Source organism: Chlorocebus sabaeus, chromosome 20, assembly GCF_047675955.1.
Source record: "Chlorocebus sabaeus isolate Y175 chromosome 20, mChlSab1.0.hap1, whole genome shotgun sequence".
In the NCBI taxonomy this organism is placed as follows: domain Eukaryota; kingdom Metazoa; phylum Chordata; class Mammalia; order Primates; family Cercopithecidae; genus Chlorocebus; species Chlorocebus sabaeus.
In genome coordinates, this window is record NC_132923.1 from 135,518,820 (window position 1) to 135,536,028 (window position 17,209).

Here is a 17,209-nt window from a genome sequence, read left to right on the forward strand (position 1 = left end):
CTGTCCAGGGGCCCCTATGGGGCCGAGAGGGCAGGTTGGCACCTGGGCTGGTTCCCAGGCAAACAGGATTCACAGAGCCGTGGCCAGGCAGGTGTTGGGAGGAAGGTCCCGTGCCCTGCTGGAAGGGGCTGTAATTCCCTGGAGCCAACCTTCGGTGGCCTGGACTTTGCCCTTCCCCATCCATGGCCCCAGGCCAGAGCCAGGGACCATCACAGCCACAGCAGCTGAGGGCTGTGCACCCAGAAGTGGGAGGTGTGAGCTGAGGCCATGCTGGACTGGACATGAGAGCGGGGGGACAGCTGGGTGTGTGGCGGCACCTGACCCTTCAGAGGCCCCGGCCACCTCCAGTCTGGTACTGGAGGAGCAGTGGCCACCCACGGGCTGCCCTGGGCCTCCTGCGACACCACTGTGCCGAGTGGGGAGCCCAGCCCCTGGGGATGCGGTTCGAGCTGCAGGCTGCCTTGCAGACCTCGGGTGTCCTGAGCTCTGGGTCGGTGTCCAGTCTCCTGTGGCCACTCCACATCCGGTCCGGACCTGTGACCTTCAGCCCAGGACAAGGAGACCTGAGCTTCCTGGGCAGCTTCAAGCAGGAGGGGCCATGCCCTACCTTGGGCCACTGCAGGTGCCAGCAATGTGCTGGGGCTGCCCTCTCTATGGTACATGGGCCCCACTCACTGCACTTGTGGGCAGACATGGCCACTTAGGCCCCAGGAGAGCAGTGTTGCCCATCAAGACCCCCAGCTCACCTGAACCTCCAAGAAACCAATTGCAAACATAAGCTTTCTCTCACTTTCGGTGGGAAACCCATGTGAACGCTGGGTGGAAACTTCCAGAAAATTCCAGAACTTTCTTCTTCTGCCCACCTGGTTTGGGGTGTGCACATGCACGCACACGCACTGTCTGGGATGCCCTGAGCCCTTCCAGGATCCTCTCTACTTGTGGGGGTATGGGGAGGGTGACCAAGTTAGGGACCCTCAGTACAAGGGTGAGTGGCCTCTCCCTCCACTCCCTCCCCCTCCAGGCCCAGCGGCCTCCAAGGCTGGGAATTTCCCCACAGGTGGGCAGAGGGCAGGCAGCTGTTTCCTGTGCTCCTGGGAGGAGGGGATTTCCAGCCCCTTCCCTGCTGCTCTGTTCCCCCTAGGGGCCCCTCTCCACTTGGCAACTTTAAAAATGAGCTTTTGGATAATCACAGGCTGGTCACAGTTATTTGAAAGGTACAAAAGGGGCCCAGGGAGCCTCCGGCCCCGCACCTGCTCCCCGGCTCTCCAGGCAGTTCCTGTTCTCTGGGCAACCCGTGGAACCTGAGAGCTGTCTGCATAGAGGGAGAAACCTGCCTGCGTGTCCATGTGTGCCAGGTCATCCAGGACCCACCCTCATGACTTCCTCGGAGGCCTGTCTCCAAACACTGCCACATGGGGGTTAGGGTTTCCACGCAGGAATTTAAGGGGCACAGTTCAGCCATAGACACCTGCCATGCTCAGGCACACTCAGCATGTGCCCTGGTCACAGGTGTCTTTTTTTTGAGACGGTGTCTCGCTCTGTCGCCCAGGCTGGAGTGCAGTGGCACGATCTCAGCTTTGCAACCTCTGTCTCCCAGGTTCATGCGATTCTGCTGCCTCAGCCTCCAGAGTAGCTGGAATTACAGGCACCCACCACCACGCCCAAATAATTTTTATATTCAGTAGAGACGGGATTTCGCCATGTTGGCCAGACTGGTCTCCAATTCCTGACCTCAGGTGATCCACCCGCCTTGGCCTCCCAAAGTGCTGGGATTACAGGCATGAGCCACAGCGCCTGGCCGTGGGTGTCTGTCTTACCATGGCTGTGGTCACTGCTGCTCAGAGCTAGTCTTGGGCACTCAAGGGGGACCATGGTCCAGCAGTTTCACAGCTCCGAAGGTCCAGACTGAACAGCTGCCACTCCTGACTCAGTGCTGCCTCAGTTTACCCACATGCTCCATGAACCTTTTTGCTGAGGGTTGAGTCGCAGGCCAGGCCCTACTGTGCCCTGGGGTCTAAACATGGTGGTCTTGGGCCGAAGAGGGCAGAAGGCAGAATAAGCCAATGCTGAGGGTGTCCAGACCCCGCCTTTGTGCCCAGCCAACAGCCAGGGTCCCCAGCCTGCCACCTTCCTCCTCCCACCTCCTCTGCCCTCCTCCCCTCTCCCCTCCCCTCCCCTCCCCTCCTCCACAGTCCTTATAGCCACACCCCGCAAGGAAAACCCAGACTCTGGCGACAGCGGAGACGAGGATGTGTGTGGGGGCTCGGCGGCTGGGCCGGGGGCCGTGTGCGGCTCTGCTCCTCCTGGGCCTGGGGCTGAGCACCACCGCGAAGCTCCACTGTGTCGGGGACACCTACCCCAGCAACGACCGGTGCTGCCAGGAGTGCAGGCCAGGTGAGGCCCAGCCTCAGGAGGGTCTGCCACACACGGGGCACTCCAGGGACTGGGGGCTGGGGCAGGGATGGGCCAGCCAGGAGGCTGGTCCTGGGGAGGGGGCAGGCGAGGGGCCAGCCAAACCTGGCAGAGGAGCCTTGTGGGGAGTCCACGGGCGTAAGCCCGGGGCCTGACCACTGCCTGACGCCGGCCTCTGCTGCAGGCAACGGGATGGTGAGTCGCTGCAACCGCTCCCAGAACACGGTGTGCCGTCCGTGCGGACCCGGCTTCTACAACGACGTGGTCAGCGCCAAGCCCTGCAAGGCCTGCACATGGTGCAACCTCAGTGAGCTCCCACCTGGCCCCACAGCCCCACCAGCACAGGGGGCGGCAGCCTGGCAGCCACATTCCCACGCAGCACAACGGGGCCCCCCCAGCCACAGAAACGAACCTCAAACCACAGTGGGGTCTGCTCCGCCACGGGGTCCTTTGAGGAGCTGAGGCATCTCCCGGGGCACCCCACTCCTTCCGGGCCCAGACTCGGCCCAGGCCACGTGGAGTCGGGGAGACCACTCTGGCCATGTGGCCTGGCCCTGCTGGCCCGAGCAGTGAGGCTGGGGGGCTGGGCCATGGAGACCCTGCCTCAGGCAGGGCTGGCGGCTGGAGGTGGTGGAGGGGTAGGGAAGGGTGGCTGGGGCTGCCACAGAACCAGCCCCAGGTTGTGGCCAGGAAGGGAGGGCCTCGGGGGCTGCAGGGGCTCCACACCTTGGGGGAGGCCGCAGACCCCCGCCCATGGCCCTCTGTGTGGTGGGGAGGCCAACCTGTCCTTCTTGGGGACCTTGCCCACAGCCCCCACCTGATAACCCCCCTCCGGCCCCTGCTCAGGAAGTGGGAGTGAGCGGAAGCAGCCGTGCACGGCCACACAGGACACGGTCTGCCGCTGCCGGGCGGGCACCCAGCCCCTGGACAGCTACAAGCCTGGAGTCGGTGAGCTCGGTGGCTGCGGCCGGCAGTTGGGGGTGTCCTAGCGGCTGTCTGTGACGCAGATGGGCCGTGGGCCGCAGGGAACTGGCCCCACTGGTGCCTCCTCTGGCATCCTCAAGACAGGGCTCCCGGGTCAGGGCCCATGGGTGGGATGTGGGCAGGGAGGACTTCCAGAGGCCACACCCACCACCCGGCTGTGGGGGGCAAGTGGCAGCCCACAGGCTCTGCCCCATGTCCCCAGCACTCAGGGTCTGTGGGCAGCCCCTGACCACCCTATCTTTGTTGCAGACTGTGCCCCCTGCCCTCCAGGGCACTTCTCCCCAGGAGACAACCAGGCCTGCAAGCCCTGGACCAAGTGAGGGGCTGGGGGTGCTGGGGGTCCTGGGGGGCGGGGGGGCTCAGGGGTTGGAGGGGCTGGGAGGGGTGGGGGTGCTGGGGGGACCGAGGGTGGTTGCGGTGGAGGCTGGGGGGCTTGGGGGGTGGGGGGGCTGGAAGGGGGCTGGGGGAGTGGGTAGTTAGGACGGAGGAGGGGCCTGGACAGGGGCTGGGAGGGGCTGGGGGGACCTGGGCGGGGCTGGGTTTTAGGAGGGCAGAGGGGCTGGGGGGCTGGGAGGGATTGGGGGGTTTAGGAGGGCAGAGGGGCCTGGCCAGGGGCTGGGAGGCTGGGAGGGGCTGGGGGGCTGGGAGAGGCGGGGGGCAGGTGGGGAGAGGAAGGGGAGGTGCTGGTGGCCCTGGAGGCCTGGCTGTGTGGCTGGACCTAGTTGGGGAGCAGGAAGCTGCTGCCTGGGGGCAGCCTCTCCCCATGGGTGGAGCTGGGTGTGTGGGACCCTCACCCTCTGCAGCTGGGAGGCTCTGGGGGCACAGGACAGGGAGGTGCCGGTGGGGGGTGTAGATGTGGGAGAAGGGTGTGTGGCCTTGGAGGCCCCTGTGGAGGGCACGTGGGGCTGGGCAGGGCCCTTGGCTGCTACTGGCCTGGTGTCTGTGGGAGACGCTGCCTGAGGCTGGCCAGCGCGGACCCTGTCATTCCCACTGCATCTCCCGGGTCCCAGGGCGTTTCTGGCCCGAGCAACACACGCTGCCCCCCACAGCTGCACCTTGGCCGGGAAGCACACCCTGCAGCCAGCCAGCAATAGCTCGGACGCCATCTGCGAGGACAGGGACCCCCCACCCACACAGCCCCAGGAGACCCAGGGCCCCCCGGCCAGGCCCACCACTGTCCAGCCCACTGAAGCCTGGCCCAGAACCTCACAGAGACCCTCCACCCGGCCCGTGGAGGTCCCCAGGGGTAAGGGTGCCTGGCCCAGCCCAGCAGGGCCCCCAACCCAAATAGGAGGAGGGGAGGGCAGCATGGGGGCCCTCCTGTGGACTCCACCCAGCAGACCCCTTCCTGCAGGCCCTGCGGTTGCTGCCATCCTGGGCCTGGGCCTGGCGCTGGGGCTGCTGGGCCCCCTGGCCATGCTGCTGGCCCTGCTCCTGCTCCGGAGGGACCAGAGGCTGCCCCCCGATGCCCCCAAAGCCCCTGGTGAGTGCCTCGTGGCCCTGCCCCACTGCTCCCACGCGTGAGGCCCACCCACCAATCTCTCCTTTTCTCCTCCCCAGGGGGAGGCAGTTTCCGGACCCCCATCCAAGAGGAGCAGGCTGACGCGCACTCCACCCTGGCCAAGATCTGAGCCGGGCCCGCCAAGGTGGACGCTGGGCCCCGCCAGGCTGGAGCCCGGAGGTCTGCTGGGCGAGCAGGGCAGGCGCAGGCCGCCCACCCCGCCACGCTCCTGGGCCACTCTGCGCCGTTCTAGGTGCCGCTGGCTGCCTCCGGCTCTCTGCTTACGTATGCCATGCATACCTCCTGCCTCGCGGGGCCACAATAAAAACCTTGGCAGACGGGAGTCTCCCGCTGGCACTGTGGGCTGCGCACCTGTGGCAGGGACGCTTGGGCCGTGCCCGCCTCTGGCTGGAGAAGGGTCTTGGGCCAGGGTGGAGGTAGCAGGTAGTGGGGTCAAGTGGGACCCTGGAGGTTGGTCCCTGGGTGCAAGTTCTAGATTGAGTGGGGAGCCGGGGGAGTGACTGGGAAGGCTCAGGTCCAGGGCCGCCTGGCGTGGGGGTTACTGGCCAGCTGTTGACAAGGGTCGCCCTGAGCCCCGGGTCACCCAAGGAGCTTGGAAGCGGCTGAACCCTGGGCCTCTGTGTCCTTGAAGGAAGAGTGTAGAGACCTGCCCCTCTTCCCCTCCACACCTGCGCCCACCCCTGCTGCAGCTGGGAGGGGGTCCCAGGGCCCCTGAACACCCAGAGGAGCCCCTGCAAGGGCCCCTATATCCCTGCCATGGGTGTCCAGGGGGACAATCACCTTGGAAACCATGGTTTCTGCTTGAGCCAAACTTCTGTCTGCCCTGAGGCCCGGCTATGCCATTCCTGTGCACTTACCCCACCACCAAGAGGCCTGGGATCTGCACGAGAATGTCCACAGCGTACACCTCACGTAACGTGGCCCCACAGTGGAGAATGTCCACAGCGTACACCTCACGTAACGTGGCCCCACAGTGGAGAATGTCCACAGCGACCTCACGTAACGTGGCCCCACAGTGGAGAAACCCAGGCGTCCGCCAGCAGCGTGGATGCATGAGTGCTGGTGTGTTCAGATGAGCTCCCAGCTCCCCAGCCCACACCACAGGTGTCCAAAGAAGGTCCCGAGGACCCGCAGCCACCCCTGGCCACGTGGGAATCCTCTGAGCCGGTGTCTGGGAGTGGGGTGTCCTCTAAGCCGGTGTCTGGGAGTGGGGTGTCCTCCGAGCAGCACATGGGAGTGGGGTGTCCTCCGAGCTGGTGTCTGGGAGTGGGGTGTCCTCTAAGCCGGTGTCTGGGAGTGGGGTGTCCTCTGAGCTGGTGTCTGGGAGTGGGGTGTCCTCTAAGCCGGTGTCTGGGAGTGGGGTGTCCTCCGAGCTGGTGTCTGGGAGTGGGGTGTCCTCCGAGCAGCACATGGGAGTGGGGTGTCCTCCAAGCCGGTGTCTGGGAGTGGGGTGTCCTCCGAGCAGCACAGCGGCTGCTCCCCTGAGGCCACAGCTCGGGAACAAGGCAGGAGTGGCCCTGCAGGCCTCCCACACAGAAGACACCCCGGGCGTCCGAGCGACGTCTGTGTCCCTCGGGAGGTGGAGGTGCCTGTTTGCCTCCGTTGTGCGTAACGGCTGTCAGGGGCAGAAGTGAGTGAAATCCTCCCGAGGGCTAAGCGGTCTCACTCCACATTTTTTTTTTGCCAGAGTCTCGCTCTGTCTCCAGGCTGGAGTGCAGTGGCATGATCTCGGCTCACTGTAAGCTCCGCCTCCCGAGTTCAAGGAATTCTCCTGCCTCAGCCTCCCGAGTAGCTGGGACTACAGGCGCCGCCACCATGCCCGGCTGATGTTTGTATTTTATTAGAAACAGGGTTTCACCATGTTGGCTAAGTTGGTCTTGAACTCCTGACCTCAGGTGATACACCTGCCTCAGCCCCCTAGAGTGCTGGGATTCCAGGTGTGAGCCACCACGCCCGGCCCTCACTGCACTCATGAATGAGAAACATGGCCGAGGCTGGGCACAGTGGTTCAGGCCTAGAATCCCAGCACTTTGGGAGGCTGAGGCAAGAGGCTCAAGAGTCTGAGACCTGCCTGGGTAACATGGCAAGACCCTTTCTCTATGAAAAAACAGAAAAAATCAGCCAGGTGGACCATGCCTGTGGTCCCGGCTACTTGGGAGGCCAAGTTGGGAGGATCACTTGAGCCCAAGAGGTCGAGGCTGTAGTGAGATGTGACTGAACAAATAATAATAATAAAATGAAATTTAAAAAATTAATTAAGAAGAAACACATGAAGCCTCAGGGAAGGTTTTGCTGAGGGCTTGGCACAGCCTGGACGCTCTGGCCGCCGTGGCTGGTGTGGTCCAGCCCTGCAGCTGCACCTACTGCTGCACACGGCGTCCCCGGCCAGCTTTCCCTCTCTCTGCGTCCTCCATCAGCACGCGATCGCTGCCCACGGCTGTCCAGGACCCCTGTGCCTGGCGGGCGGCTCCCCTCTCCGCCGATGTTGTGGAAGTGGGGAGCCGCCTCGGGGGTGCACAATGGGAATGCCACGCACCGCTCACAGCAGCCCAAGGTGCCGGGACCACAGCGGGCTGTAAGGGAGACGCCCATCTCTGGCCTTGGGCTGCCCCAGACCCCTCCTGCCTCTGCGGCTGGTTTTCTCCTCGTTTCTCTCTCCTCAAACCTCCGTCTTCCACCCACTCTCTGCCAACCACAAGCCTGCTGCACAGGGAAGTCAGAGGCCATCCTGTCCCCCACCCAGCACCTTCACTGAGTTCCCCGGGTTCCTGCACAGGGTTCGACCTGCAGGCCCTGCACGGGGTTGGGGCCGTGCCTCTGAGAGCCCCCGGGCCCCCGCCCCGTGGGGCAGGCGAGGCTAGGCCTGCAGGCAGGATGGCGGGTGGGTGGGGGAAGGGGTCCGGTGGCCAGGACTGGAGCGGCCAGATCCCATGGGGCTGGCAGGTCGAAGGCTGTGGGAAAGGGGCCTCTTCCCCAAACCTGGCACCCACACCCATCGCTTCCTGTTTCCTCTCCTCTGGGCACAGCACCCCCCAGGCCCTGTGGGACTTATTCCCCAGCCAGGACCCCCTGCTGCACCAAGGGGCCACCTCCTCTTGGTCTCTGTGCTCACCCCCCCCACCCCCTCACCTGACACCATCTCTGCTGGCAACTCCTGTGCCATCTGTGCCCCAGGCTCTGCCTGAGCTCTGGCCCAGTGCCCATCTGCACCCTCCCCCTGGGGCCTCACAGTTGCCCTTCTGGATGCACGCAAGGGCTGCCCCTCGCCTGGCAGCCGCCCTCGCCCGGCCACCCTGTGGGCTGCTCTCCTGCGTGAATGCCCCGTCGTTTGTGTCATTGGCGAGGTGCTCACAAAATACCAGAAAATAAGATGAACAAAATCACCTCCAGCCTCGCAGCCCAAGGACGGAAGTCATGGGGAACCAGTGAGGGGCCTTCTGCAGCGAGAGGGACGGGAAGCAGACATTGCACCCCTGGCAGCTCCTCCTGGGACCACTGTGTGGGGAGCTGCTCGGGCTGCGCCACGGGGCGGGGGGTCCTCTGCCCGCTGGCCGCCTCCCACTTGGCCCATAAACTGCTCGCCCTTCTTTTTTTTTGGAGATGGAGTCTCCCTCTGTCGCCCAGGCTGGAGTGCAGTGGTGCGATCTCCACTCACTGCAAGCTCCACCTCCTGGGTTCACGCCATTCTCCTGCCTCAGCCTCCCGTGTGGCTGGGACTACAGGCGCCCGCCACAGCGCCCGGCTAATTTTTGTATTTTTTAGTAGAGACGGGGTTTCACCGTGTTAGTCAGGATGGTCTTGATCTCCTGACCTCGTGATCCGCCCATCTCAGCCTCCCAAAGTGCTGGGATTACAGGCGTGAGCCACCGCACCCGGCCAAACTGCTTGCCCTTCTAACTCTGTCCCTGCCTCTAGAAGGAGGACTTGCACCGTGTGGTTGATGAACATTTATTTAATTTTTTGGGACTGATGAGCGTTATTTACAGGGGATGCATTGTGTCTTCTCGGGCTGCCATCTACCGGCACTCGCCAGGATTGGGGGTGAGCCCAAGCTCGTGCAGACCTCCCGGGGTTTTGAAACGGGCAGGGGTGCAGCCCAGCCTGCCCGGGGTCTCCTCCCTGAGCACCTTCGCCTGGCGTCTGGGTCTGACGGCACCTCTTTCTATCCAGGGGCCCAGAGCCCCTCCCAGGCTAGGGGCGGAATGAAGATCTCCAGGCCCCTCAAAGGCCCCCAGGCCCAGCTGCCCCACCCCCTCCGTCTGAGTGTCCGAGCAGCCTGGAGCCTCAGAGACCCCTTCCTTTTCTGCAGCGTCTGAAGACGGCCTCTCCAAGGCAGGCTCCTCCATCTTGGATCTGAGAACTCCGGGGTGTCACAAACAGCTAATTCCCGTCATTCACCCTGGGAAAGGAGGAACCGCCTTCTGGGGTGAGGTGGTGGCTGCAGGTCTCAAAGGGGTGTCTAACCACATCCAGCCGTGGGCACAGCCGCGCTCAAGTTCCCGAGCCCCCGCCTCCATCTCCACTGTGCTGGACGGCACCGAAGCAGGGCTGGGCAATCCAGGGAGGCTTCCTGGTGGAGGCAGGGTCCCAGAACCCTGCAGTGCCCACAGGGGAAACTGAGGCTCAGAGAGACATAGGACGGCCTCCCAAGAGCTCTGTGAGGGGCTCCCCCTCAACGCCCGGCAGGACCCGGATCTGTCTGGTGCGATGGATGAAGATGGCTCCAGAGAGATCTGCATGGGAACCCGCCTGAGACACGGCAGACCCAGCAGGTCGCTCTGCCCTGGGCCTTGGGTGCCCTTGGAGGCAGCTGACACTGACCCGAGGAGGCACCACGCACCCTCTCGTCTCCCCACCAGCTCCTCCTGGTGCCCCTCCCAAGCCCTGGGGAGCTTCCTGGGTTGGCAGCTGAGGGGGGTCCTGGGGAGCTGTAAGCAAGGGGGAGGGGAGGGAGCCCACAGGCCTGCAGCCCATGGTGAGTTTCACACCCAGAGCCGGCCAGGTGGGGCGCGCTAAGCTGAGGGGCCCCGTCCCCATTCTGTGGGGTTCCCCAGCGCTGGGCTCCGTGGCTGAGGCTCTCTGGGGGTGGCCAGGGTTTGTGGAGACCTCTCGGGGTCTCAGAGACACCACCCAGAGGCGGTGGGATGGAGAGGGTGTGGCTGAGTCGCACTCTCCAGGTAGCCCCCATGGACAAGCTGCGGAACGCCGCTCCCCGCTCCCCGCCCCCCGCACTGGGGCCCGCCAGGCTGGCCGCAGACTTTGCACAGAAAACCTTTTTGATCCCCGCCAGCCCGGTTTCCCCGCCCCTGCCGGCGACTTGCTGCGATCGGGCTGTGTCTGCAGCGTCCACACCCCCTCCTCACACGCATCTCGCCCGGCGGAACTCTCGGGTCAGGCACAGTCCCAGTCACCTCCGGGCAGGGCGGGTGAGGACGGGAACGGGCGTGTCCAACTTGCCGTGGCGTCCTGAGACCCAAGCGTGGCACGGCACGGGGCGATGTGTGCGTGCGGGACCCTGTGCTGCCTGGCGCTGCTGTGTGTGGCCAGCCTGGGTCAGCACCCCACCGGGGGTCCCGGGTGCGGCCCTGGGCGCCTCCTGCTCGGGACGGGAACGGACGCACGCTGCTGCCGCGTTCACCCAACGCGCTGCTGCGGCGATTACCCGGGTAAGTAAACCGTGTTTACTTAACAAGGACCGGCCAAGGCGCGGCGCGGGAGCCGGGATGGGCGGGCGCCCCCTTCCCGTGCTCAGACCGGCGCCGCTGAGGTCTAAGGAGGGTGGGCACAGGGCCGCCAGCGGCCAGAGCCTTCCGGAGGAAGGCAGGATCCCAGAGAGGTGGAGGCGTGCCAGCTCCAGCCAGTGGTCTCTGCGGCAAGGAGCAGGGGCAAGCCGGGTGGGAGCGCCCTCAAGGGGGGTCTGGGGTCCCAAGGTGGAGGAGGGCTATTCCAGGTCCTGCTGGGTGGGTCGTGAACCCTCGGCCATCGCCCAGCTCCCCCTGCACCACCGTCTGGCCTGCTGCCTGCCTCTGGCCTGCACCTGGGGGTAAGGATTCAGCGGACACGGCCGGCCTGGAGAGGAAGCTGGCAAGGAGTCACCTCAGAGCTTCTTCCTCCAGGGTTGGAAAGGGAGGCTCTGTCCAGAGACCCAGTGTGGCTGGTGGGGACAGCGGCGCCTGGAGACCAGGCAGGCAGCCTCTGAGGTGTCCACGGGCCTCCAGGGGGCTTTGCACTGTTAGGGACCATCCCTGGCTCCCGCGGGGCAGCCCCTGGTGGCATGTGCAGTCAGCACCTGGGCAGAGGCAGCTGTGGGGCACAAAGGGGGAGCAGCCCCAGGCCACACAGTCCCAGGAGAGAGAGACACCTGGACAAACTCCCGGCCAGGAGCCCTCTGCTCCCTGGAGCCGACTGTGGGTGGGGAACGGACAACCCCGCTCCCCTGGAGGGCCGAGGAGGGGCCTCAGCCCAGCTGCTGGGGGCCTGGCTTGTCTCCCACCCAGGCGAGGAGTGCTGTTCCGAGTGGGACTGCGTGTGTGTCCAGCCTGAATTCCACTGCGGAGACCCTTGCTGCAGGACCTGCCGGCACCACCCTTGCCCCTCAGGCCAGGGGGTGCAGCCCCAGGGTAAGTCCTGGAGGTGCCTGTGAGCGTCCACACAGGCCAGGGGGTCCACTAGGGCCCGAGGCAGAACTCGTGGGCGCAGGTGTCCGGCATGTGTGGTGTGTGGGGTCCTGGGTCCTATGAGGCTGGGCAGCCCAGGCCATGCTTAGGCACCACAGGCCATGCAACTCCGGGAGTGTCCTGTCCCCCCTTTCTCGGCCTGGGCTTTTCCATCCAGCTCGAGGACTGTGAGAACCCTGCGGGGGGTGGGGAGCTGTCTGGCTCTCAAGCCTGGGACACCCATCCTGTCTGTCCTCAGCGAATACTGAGCGAGCCTGCCCTGTGCCCCCCCCCACCCCAGTCCTGTCTGGGCCCTGGGGCTACACCTCTTCCTGGAAGGAGCAGCTCAAGTTCTCTAAGCGGCTTGTTTACCTGATGGGAGGGGCCAGGCTGGGCACATGGGGGCTGTGAGGAGGCAGAACTGGGGAGGTTGTGTGAGGTTGGACAGGGCAGGGTCTGGGGTCAGCTGGGACCCAGCCTCACTCTTTCTGGGACCCTCTGTTCTACTGAGTCCTGCCCGCCCTCAGCCCCCAGTGGGCAGGCCCAGTGCACTCTGCGCTCCTCCCCCAGGTGCCCTCCCCAGACACCCCATCTGGGATGGGCAGACGTGGGCACTGACATCCAGGGCCCCAGTCCTGGGCCATCAAGAACTCTGTTGAATGGATGATGTGGGGGGGGGGGCATTTGACTCAGCAGCCAGACCCCAGATGGACCCCTGCACTGATCTGACTCCATCCTCATCCATCCCAGCAACTCCAGCAGCTTCCCTCCCTCCTTCCTTCCCCAATCCCCCGACCCCGCACCAGGGAAATTCAGTTTTGGCTTCAGGTGTGTCGACTGTGCCTTGGGGACCTTCTCCAGGGGCCACGACGGCCACTGCAAACCTTGGACAGAGTGAGTCCTGGGTAGGCCCTGCCGGCGGCTGGGTGGTCCAGGCTCACTTTGAGGAAGGGTCCTCTCCTGTCCCTTGCACTGTGGCGAGCCCCAGACAGCGCCAAGGACAGCAGCCGGGGGCTGACTGGGGGCGTGTCCGCATATTCCAGCTGCACCCAGTTTGGGTTTCTCACCGTGTTCCCTGGAAACAAGACCCACAACGCCGTGTGCATCCCAGGGTCCCCGCCGGCAGAGCCGCCTGGGTGGCTGACCATCGTCCTCCTGGCCGTGGCCGCCTGCGTCCTCCTCCTGACCTCGGCCCAGCTTGGACTGCACATCTGGCAGCTGAGGAGTCAGCCCATGGGGCCCCGAGGTCAGTCACAGCCTGGTGGGAGGAGGTGGGGGCCTGGCTGCCCACTGACCGTGGCCCCTCTGCAGAGACCCGGCTGCTGCTGGAGGTGCCGCCGTCGACCGAAGACGCCAGCAGCTGCCAGTTCCCTGAGGAGGAGCGGGGCGAGCGGCTGGCAGAGGAGAAGGGGCAGCTGGGAGACCTGTGGGTGTGAACCTGGCCATCCTCCGGGGCCACCGACTGCAGCCAGCCCCTCCCTAGGAGCTCCCCGGGCTCCAAATTGTGCTCTGGGCTGGGCCCTGCTCCCCTGGCAGCAGAAGTGGGTGCAGGAAGGTGGCAGTGAGCAGCGCCCTGGACCGTGCAGGTCGGCGGCCACAGCTGAGCCCTGCAGGAGAGAGAGAGAGACACAGCCATGGCCCCCTTCCACCCTTACGGCCCTGCGGGGGTGGGGTCTTAGGACGGGAGGCTGTGCCCGCGGATGTGCAGTGCCCAGGACGGGACCCGGCTGCTTGGGTCCTTCAATAAACACTTGTCCAGCGACCTGAGTGGACGCATGCTGGGTGCTGGGGGAGGACGGGGCGCCTGGGGCTGGGCTTTGGGGCACCGTGCCCATGCCTGGCCATGGTCCCCTCCACAGGGGGCAAAGGGGAGGGCAGCCAGGGCCCATTCCAGGAACTCCTGGCCGGGTGGGGGTGGGGCCCGAGGAGGGGCCATTCCAGTCCTAGGCCCAGTGATCCTCAGCCATACAGGTTCAGCGGCTTCCCCAGTTCGGGGCTCTTCTCTGGTGCCCCTGGGTCTCTGGTTTCTGGCCACACAGCCTGCCGGCCCCTGGGTGCCCAGAGCCCAGGACTCACATCCAGCACTTTCCGGTGGTGGGGGCCCCGTCTCCAGGCCAGCCCTCTCTCCTCACCACCCCACCCTTGGCCTGCCCAGCCTTCTGCTCCAGGTGAGATCTGATACCAGCTCGATCTGCTACCGGGGAGCGGCGGGCAGGCCGGTGCAGGCTCCTCAGCAGCATCCAGGAGGCACCGCACACCTGCCCCAGCTCAACTCCCAGTGGGCGGCGGGCCCAGCTCACAGTAGGTGGATGGGGCAGAGGCGGCATCAGCACCCACCCCACATGGGACCCAGAGTGTGGAGAGCCCAAGGGTGGCACCGGGACACCGGGGAAGGTGCCCAGCCCTGGAAGCACGACCTGGCCTTTCGGCGCTGTGGCGTACTGGGCTCGGGGCTGGGTCCTGGGCTCGGGGCTGGGTCCTGGGCTCTGGGCTGGGCACTGGGCTCGGGGCTGGGTCCTGGAAACTGGCTCGGGGCTGGGTTCTGGGCTCGGGGCTGGGCACTGGGCTCGGGGCTGGGTCCTGGGCTCGGGGCTGGGTCCTGGAAACTGGCTCGGGGCTGGGTCCTGGGCTCGGGGCTGGGCACTGGGCTCGGGGCTGGGTCCTGGAAACTGACTCGGGGCTGGGTCCTGGGCTCGGGGCTGGGTCCTGGGCACTGGGCACTGGGCTCGGTGCGCTCCTCCCGTGCGAGCCCCGGGGCGGCTGAGCGGTCGGGCCCTGCCCCGCGCACTCCTGCCTGCAGCCCGGGTTCCCCCCGCGCGGCCCCGGCTCCCCTCACGCGTCCCCCACACCGGGGCTGTCCCGCACCTTCCCCAGAAAACACCGGCGGCCCGCGCAGTGCGGGTCCCGCGGGGCTGACTCAGCGCGGAAACTCCTCGTGGGCGGCTTCGCGTGGGCCTCGGCGCGGAAACGTCAGCGCGGGGGCGGCGGGGCTGACGCACAGCGGCGGGCGGGGGATTCCGCGGGCTGCGGGGCGGGCTCGGGGCGGGGTCTCCGGGGTCTCCGGCTCTTCCCGGGCCCGCCACGAGCTTCACCTGGAGCGCGAACCTCCGGGCCGGGGGGGGGCCCCAGCGCGCGTCGCGGAGCCCGGGGGAGGCGGGGGGGACTCGCGCGTGGGGGCGGGTGCGCCTCCGGGGGTCTCGGGGGGAGGCCGAAGAGGGGGTCCCGGGGCGCGGAGGGCCGGGCGGGGCCGGGTGCAGAGAAGGGGCCGGGTGCGCCGCGGAGAGCCCGCCGCCCCCTCCCACTCGGGGCGCAGTGATCTCGGCTCCCCGGGGAGGGGAGGCCCCCCTGCTCCCCCTGCTCCCCCTGGAAGCCCGACCCACTGGCACAGCGCGGCCTCCCTCCGCCCGGAAAACCGCGGCCGCCCCAGCCTCCCGCTGGCGTCGGACTTTTGAGAAAAGGGCCTGAGGCCACCTCTGTTCCCAGAAGCGCTTCCGGCCTCCGCGGGGCCTCCCCCCCAGCCAGCCCCCTCCCCACCCTCCACCGAGAGCTGGACTCGGCCGAGCCCCGCAGCTGACAGGGACACCTGTGGCGGGAGCCCCTTCCCACCCGGACAGAGCTGGACACAGCCTTTCCCAGCCCCAGGACAGGTGGGGGGTCCTTGAGGGACAGGTGGCCCCCGGCTGCCCCAGCTGCTGAGGTCTGTGGTCTGACCAGGACCTGGGTCGTCACCGCTGTCCCCTCCGATGCTGGGGAAGCTCTGAGGACAGCACAGGAGAGGACTCGCTCCTCTTGGCCAGTGACCCTCATGGGAGGCCGCGGCGCCTGGTGTCGGGGAGGTAGCAGACCCCCGCCTCCCGCACATCTCATCTTCCCGGAAACTCGAGGAATTGGGGGTCTTTCTGGAGTTGGCAATTCGGTTGTCCTGGTCCCGGTCTTAAAGACACACCCAGGGAAGAGGGGCTGGAGGGGGCGGGGGCACAGGGGCCCCATGGACACGCAGGCCTCAAGTCCTCCAGGGTCCGAGGTCTCTTCAGCTGAAACAGACACGCAGGCCCACTGGCCCTCAGCTGACCCCAGGCTCTGGCTGCTGGTGAGGGTCTGTGCTGGCCAGGCCCCACGATGGAGGCTGTGGGGATGGAGGGTGTGTGGCTGTGCTTGGGGGCACTGAATGGGGGCAGCTGACTCCCCCACGCCTTCCCCTTGAGTCCCCTACCTGGCAGCAGTACCCAGGACTCACCTGTGGAAGAGAGAGGGAGAGGGGGGATGTGGGGGGCGTCTGCTGTCAGGAGCCTCTACCTTGGATCCCAGGCTCCAGCTTGGCGGCGTCTCCGGGAAGCGCCCCAGCCCTGCCTGAACTCCTCATGTCCGGGAGGGGTTCTGAGGCCTTTTCTGTGGCCCCTGGCTGGTCACTTCACTTGAATATTGGGGAGCACCTTGTACTGCCAGATACTCAGGCACCCACAGTCCCCCTCTCCCTGGTGATCCGTGCCGTTCTGGCCTCGCAGATGAGCGCTTATGGGCTGGGTGGTGGGGGTGTGGCCGTTGCTCCTGGGTTCTCTGGAAACCTTGTTTATTCATTGACTTTCGGGCTCTTTGGGGCACCAAGGACTCCTGAGCAGCATCTGGATCCTCAGTTTAGGCCTTTGGGGGACCTTGGGTTGTGGGGGTTGGGGCTCGGTCAGGACAGGGCAGGCCACTGCCAACGTGCACCCTTCTCATGGGTTCTGGTGGTGACACATCCAATCAGGGCCCAGGGACGACAAAGGCTCCGTTGTCCCCTCGGGCTCTGGTGACCTCTGCTGACATCTTGGGGCCCCTGAGCCTGGGGGTGTAACCCCACCCACCACAGGGAGGGGAGCTGGACAGTTCCAGTGTCACCAGGGGACATAGTCGTGACCTGGGATCGTGGCACGACACAGCACCAGGCATGTGGGGCAGATCCAGGGGCAGAGGCTGGAGGGCACAGAGGCCCCAGGGACATCAGGGTAGCAAGAGCAGAGGGCAGCGTCGGGAGGACCCCGAAGTGATGTGGCCATGTAGTGGCCTTGGAAGCCGGCAGGCAATGTGGCCCTGACCCCTAAGAGCAGGTATGGACTTACCAAGTCCTGGGTGCTTGACCAGCCATGGAAGCTTCACCCCTCCCAGGCCCCTCCTGCTTCACCCCTCCCCAGCCTCGGTGGGCTGCAGAGCAGGCTGCTGCTGCCCTTGGCCCCCTAGAGGGTCCAGCAGACCTGCTGGGAGGAGACTGGGGGCCCCATCACAATGCCAGGTGTGTGCCCAGTCTCTCACCTGGGAACCCCCGCTCCAGGCCCCAGCGGCAGGACCATGTTGGTGGGGGCTGCCCACTGGCTCTGAGACCTGAGACCTCTTTGGCCTCTGTGGGCTCCAGTTTCCTCTGTCCCGCCTTCTCCTCTCCCTGGCACCCTGGCTGTGCCCCACCTGCTGTGCTGGCTAGAGACCACAGCCGACGATGCATTCTAGTGGTGCCTGGGCTGCCGAATCCCAGGGAATGGAGCTGCCATTCCCGTGGAGCGCAGGGCGGCCGCGGGGCCAAGGCTGACTCTGCTGGCCCCTCGGTCCCCCATGGCTGCTGTGCAGCGCAGGAGGAGGAACCGGCGACTCGGCCGTGACCCTG

General features: G+C 66.0%; 2 protein-coding genes across 3 annotated transcripts; both read left to right on the plus strand.

The window, feature by feature from the left end:
* Positions 1-2,143: 2,143 nt before the first annotated feature.
* TNFRSF4 (TNF receptor superfamily member 4) lies at positions 2,144-5,235 on the plus strand. The gene is made up of 7 exons (XM_007981057.3): positions 2,144-2,394; positions 2,597-2,719; positions 3,259-3,360; positions 3,646-3,712; positions 4,446-4,642; positions 4,751-4,879; positions 4,957-5,235. Exons 1-7 carry the CDS (start codon positions 2,250-2,252, stop codon positions 5,025-5,027), a joined length of 834 nt encoding a protein of 277 aa, XP_007979248.3. The 5' UTR covers positions 2,144-2,249; the 3' UTR covers positions 5,028-5,235.
* A 5,054-nt stretch (positions 5,236-10,289) lies between these two features.
* TNFRSF18 (TNF receptor superfamily member 18) lies at positions 10,290-13,336 on the plus strand. Of its 2 annotated transcripts, XM_007981059.3 has the most exons (5): positions 10,290-10,584; positions 11,416-11,538; positions 12,381-12,468; positions 12,618-12,820; positions 12,886-13,336. In XM_007981059.3, the coding sequence occupies exons 1-5, from the start codon at positions 10,416-10,418 to the stop codon at positions 13,008-13,010; spliced, it is 708 nt and encodes a 235-aa protein (XP_007979250.3). In that variant the 5' UTR covers positions 10,290-10,415; the 3' UTR covers positions 13,011-13,336. The 2 variants fall into 2 exon arrangements, with proteins under 2 accessions (XP_007979250.3, XP_007979249.3); XM_007981058.3 differs by having other exon boundaries at positions 10,479-11,538.
* The last annotated feature ends 3,873 nt before the right edge of the window (positions 13,337-17,209 follow it).

Bases quoted from the DNA above. Each gene is read 5' to 3' on its own strand.
- TNFRSF4 (XM_007981057.3), top strand. From the start codon at position 2,250: ATGTGTGTGGGGGCTCGGCGGCTGGGCCGGGGGCCGTGTGCGGCTCTG. The intron at 3,361-3,645 runs GTGAGCTCGGTG...TCTTTGTTGCAG, and splicing joins CAGCTACAAGCCTGGAGTCG to ACTGTGCCCCCTGCCCTCCA. The intron at 3,713-4,445 runs GTGAGGGGCTGG...TGCCCCCCACAG, and splicing joins GCCTGCAAGCCCTGGACCAA to CTGCACCTTGGCCGGGAAGC.
- TNFRSF18 (XM_007981058.3), top strand. From the start codon at position 11,193: ATGTGCAGTCAGCACCTGGGCAGAGGCAGCTGTGGGGCACAAAGGGGG. The intron at 12,469-12,617 runs GTGAGTCCTGGG...CGCATATTCCAG, and splicing joins CACTGCAAACCTTGGACAGA to CTGCACCCAGTTTGGGTTTC. The intron at 12,821-12,885 runs GTCAGTCACAGC...GCCCCTCTGCAG, and splicing joins TCAGCCCATGGGGCCCCGAG to AGACCCGGCTGCTGCTGGAG.